We start from the raw sequence: 5,000 nt of genomic DNA, 5'->3' as shown, positions 1-5,000 counted from the left end.
TAGGGCTGGAGACCCATGAATAGATATGATGAAGCCTGGAACTCCATCATGGCAAGAGAAAACTGTGCTTGAAGCTTGCCTGTGGCATCACACGTTCATCTCTCTCTCTCTCTCTCTCTCTCTCTCTCTCGCTCTTTCTCTTTTTTCTCTATATTCAGTCAATTCAGATGGGCTTTATATATCATCATCATCTCTCTCTCTCCTTTACTCTTCACAGACCTGCTCCATTCCCTTGCTCTTGCCCCCCTTGTTAATAGAATATCACATAACCATGTAATAGAGCTGTCAGCGTGCATCTCTGAGGGTCGGGTCCATTTACCGGGAAAGCTTGGGGGGGTCTGGGGGGAGGGCGCAAGGGGACTAACTGATGGTGGAGGACTGAGGATCTAAAATTACATACAGTGTTTAGCAGCAGTAGCAATATCGTCTGAGCTCCCAAGTAAACGCAAACACAATTACAACTGCTATGCAAATATTGTCATGCTAGGGAAGTAGAGGGCACTATGAGACGGCCACTAGTAAAGACTGACCTCAACTGACCCACCATATAACATGCTAATAATATAATATAAAGAGACTTAGCGCTAATAAGCAATTATGTGGCATTACACCACAAAGATTTACAATCAACTGGCAATATAAAAGCAAAACAAGCATAAAGCAAAACAATTGCTACTAATGGTCTAGTCTGATACTAATGCAAACTTTGTAGACTACTTTGCTGAAAGTGTTGCTAATTTTAAGTCTGAATTAAAGCAAATTGATTATTTCCATTTGAATGTTAAAAACGTGTGCTTGTGCTTGTATGTGACAGTATTAATACAATCACATAAGATGACACAAGAAATACACAACTCTATATTGTTTATTGAATCTCATGTATGTCATAATAGCACATAATAACACACACTTACACACACACACACACACGCACACACGCACACACACACACACACACACACACACAATCACGCAACCCCAAATCAGAAAAAGTTGGGATGTTGTGTAAAATGCAAATAAAAACAGAATGTGATAATCTCTAGTCTAGTAAACCCATATTTAGCAGCAAAAAGGACATAGACAAGACAACATAATCAAATGTTGAAAATGAACATTTTGACTATTTCACGGAAAATATATGTTCATTTTCATTTCCAGTTGAAATGGCAATATCCAATGGAACAGTGTTGTGCCAGTTCACAGCTTTTCTGAACTAGTTCAAGTTCAGTTCATACATGCTCAAAGTGAACAGTTCACGTTCAAAGTTCACAATTTTAATTCTGAACTAGTTCAAAGTTCAGTTCATTTTACTTTTTTCGTGAGATATTTAAATAAATACTTTTTTTTTCACTCTGAGCTAGAAATCTCTATACGTTCTTTGAAGCTGCTCATTAGACATTTGCTCATGACACTGCAATTGTGGGTTTCTTACCAGGTGATGAAACTTGCAGCAGTAAAGACAAGGCCAAAAGGCCAGTAAAGACCAGTTCTATACTTAGTGCAATGAAATCCAGCCCTCGGCGCTCTCGTCGTTGCCTGCTACGCGGCGTTGCTATGCCTACCCCGCTCTGCTGCAATTCATCACGGGTAACGTTGTGCGGAAGCCAGTATGCTATTCAACTATTCTCAGCCGGACACTACGTTGCCCGCAATGCATTGCGCACACAATGTCAAAACCATTTCTGTCTGGTGATACATGATTTAAGCGGCACCAGCGAGAATAGGCCTACAGGAGGGAAGAACTTTCTCTTGTTGCGTTTCAAAAGAGAAAACAGATGTCACTCAGTTTTCAATGGAAAACAAATTCCAACGTTCATTTACAGTGATGTCTGCCGTTCATGACACATAATGTGAACTAATTCACGTTCAAGTTCTTTATTAAAAAATGGGCTGCGTTCAGTTCAACGTTCACGAAAAAATGAGCGTGTTCAATGAACGCGTCCTTTTGAACTCGCTCACGCACAACACTGCAATGGAATGTCCAACCCAGCACTCACCGTTGTCGTAGGCCATGAAGACAGCTGTGTATTGGTTGTTGTGCACAAAGGGCGACTCGCGGTCCAGCACTGCGGTGGTGTTGACTGCCCCCCGCTCTGGGTGCACATTCAGCCAGCCGGCCGGGTCTCTGAGGACGGCATACCTGAAGGGGGAACACAACACAAAACAAGAGCCGTCATAGCCTTGTCCAGGAGCTTCGTGGGGCTACCTGGAGAGAATGTGCCTAAGATACTGTAAAACTTTTCTTTAGGTGTATTCAACAAGGCTTGGTTAAGATTTCTCCATTTCTCCATTGGTTTTCTCATCAAAGCATCAGTCTGCATTGTGATGATTTAGGATCCCAGGAACTTGACATGAAATGAATGAGCTCTCATAGCAATGATGGGCATAACAGATGTAATTCTGATATGTGTAAATTTGGATGAGAATTGATTTATGTTAATGTAGTTACTGTAACAACATGCAGATAAATATCCTTTGCGTTCTCCATAATTATTGCAGTGTAATTAGTTGTTGTTTGTATTGCATTGGTAAACTGTGAAATTGTGTGGAGCACTTCTCTTGTCTTTTTTGTCACGCACAATGTGGGTGGGTCTAAACGCCTTGTACATAACACTTTTGATCATCCATCTGACAAAAGACAAGGATATAGCTGGATTATTAGGGCTCAAATCTACCAATAAATAGCTTACACGGAGCTTGGACATTGGGATAATAGCCAACCATAAAATCCATAATAGGACTTGATGGTTCTTGTCAGAGCAGTAGATAAAACATCTTTTTCTATAGCTCTGGTTCTTGTCTGTCAATTATTACCGCAGTGCTTGGTGAGGCCATACATATGTTTGAATGATTGGGTGATATTAAAGGAGAGTGTTTAAGGAGGTATGGTATGGGTGGAAAGTGTGTGTGTGTGTGTGTGTGTGTGTGTGTGTGTGTGTGTGTGCACGTCAATGTGAGTATGCTTACACATAAGTATGCATGTGTGTGTGTGTGTGTGTGTGTGAGTGTTGTGGTGAGGTGAAGGAGAGGTGGGCTGGATGGATGGGGATTCGGAGGCTGTGAGCATGAGTGATGGATGGGAAGTAGATTGTCTGCTGAGAAAAATGACCTATTTTGCGTTTCAGTTGGGGAAAAAAAACCTTCATGGAAGTCGAGGTATGACCCCGTTACAGCCTTCGGGTTTGTGTTTGTGTGTGTGTGTGTGTGTGTGGCTAGGGAATGTGTTTTGATTGGCCAAGAAATGAATCTGTGGCTGAATGGATTCCCAGCTGTGCTCATGTCAACCAGTTCTGATTTAGAGGTTCAATCAAACATCTAACATCCAACAGATAACACACACACACACACACACACATTCATACACACACTGCTGAAATGGTGGAACGGGGGAAATATGTAAGGTGAATTGGGCACTAAAAAGAGGAAATGGCTGGCTAGTCAGAGCCTGATTTGTCCTTTCACACAACAGTGAGTCCCCAGAGCACAAGAATAAGTAGCGGCCATGAACTTCATGCCTTAGGCACAAAATACTCTGACTCTGCATGTGTGTTTGTGTGTGTGTGTGTGTGTGTGTGTGTGTGTGTGTGTGTGTGTGTGTGTGTGTGTGTGTGTGTGTGTGTGTGTGTGCTGACTCTGAAGGTTGATCTGATAGAGCTGTTGGCTATGTCATGTCAGCAACTTCCACTACTAACTAACAGTAGCCAGGAGCGAAACAGAAACCTGCCACAACTCGAAGCTTTACGACAAGCAAAGGACCTGCAGTTATGTGGGGAAAAACAATATTAAGCACCATGGATAGCTCCTGCAGCAGAGAGATCTGGTGACAAAACACTTCAGCACCATGGATAGCTCCTGCAGCAGAGAGCAGTTGATGGCTTTGCTTTTCAGAACCATGGTCTTCTGACTGGAGCAAGTGAGTCAGAAGAAGCACACAGATATGGGACCTTAATTTGAATAGTCGGCAAAGTTGTAAGTCTTACTAAAGCTACTTCTAATAACTACACAAAATCAATTTGCTAATTTAGCAAGATAGGCAATACCTTAGGCGCAAACATTAATGAGTCCGCTCAATACTCCCACATGCCACACAATAGCTATAGCTCATGCAAGGGAACTTTGCTTTTTAATAGACTTTGCACTTTGTCCACATTTTAAGTGAAGGCCCATTGAGGTCCATCCATTGAAGGCCCATCCATCGATAACATAAGAGAAGAGACACACTTCAGGTCATCTTCACATGGTATTCATCTGTATGGATGTTTTCCAAAACAATACGAATGAGGAAGTAGCTAAGCCGGTTAGAATAGATATTGTGCTCAGATAAGCAGGACAGATATTGTGCTCTGTGACATTTAACAAAATGAGACCAGACACACTATCCACAAACATAAGCGTCCTTTGGATGGGTCTGTGGATCTGTGAAGCGACACTGGGCCCAGCCGGTATAAAAAACTCTTCAGCCGACAAAGTGAAACAAAGCTCTGGGAAACAGCCAAGTAATCAAACCTGCTCTCAACTCCACTCCACCAAATAGGACACCTGTATCCAATTATCTCTCCCCTTCTCATTTATTCTCTCTCTCTCTCTCTCTCTCCTTTTGCTCTCTCTGTCTCCCTTTTTTTCTTTTCTTTTTCCCTTTGTTCACTGCACCCCCTCCATCTCTTTGTCTCTCTCCATCTCTCTCTCAGAACACATGAAGCACACACAGACAAACATATGTTGTACTGCACTGTAGCAGAAAGAAGAGACACCCTCCATTTTCACATGTGACTGGCTACAGTAGAGCTGTACTTTTCTCATTCATTGCTCCGATCATCTCACTCTTCAGGACAGAAAAAAACCTCTTGAAGGGGGTGTGATTCTTCCTGTTACGACCGGGCTCTAAGCCGCAACATAAAGAGGGAGTCGGGACAACAGAGATAACTTTAACCAATAAAGTATTTATTTAAAAGTAACAAAAAGCAATAAATAACCATTACCAAAAAAAAATCTAGGGGAAA

At 42.1% G+C, this 5,000-nt stretch overlaps 1 protein-coding gene across 1 annotated transcript in view; it reads right to left on the bottom strand.

Annotated features, from left to right (window-relative positions):
• Positions 1-5,000, bottom strand: part of cdh13 (cadherin 13, H-cadherin (heart)) — a 431,894-nt gene that overhangs the window by 44,186 nt on the left and 382,708 nt on the right. Inside the window, exon 12 of the mRNA XM_048257795.1 lies at positions 1,998-2,140. Within this exon, the coding sequence (XP_048113752.1) occupies positions 1,998-2,140 (143 nt within the window). The remainder of the gene's footprint in view (positions 1-1,997; positions 2,141-5,000) is intronic.

This window comes from Alosa alosa, chromosome 11 (genome assembly GCF_017589495.1).
Source record: "Alosa alosa isolate M-15738 ecotype Scorff River chromosome 11, AALO_Geno_1.1, whole genome shotgun sequence".
Taxonomy (NCBI): domain Eukaryota; kingdom Metazoa; phylum Chordata; class Actinopteri; order Clupeiformes; family Clupeidae; genus Alosa; species Alosa alosa.
This window is presented reverse-complemented; position numbering and strand designations above follow the sequence as displayed.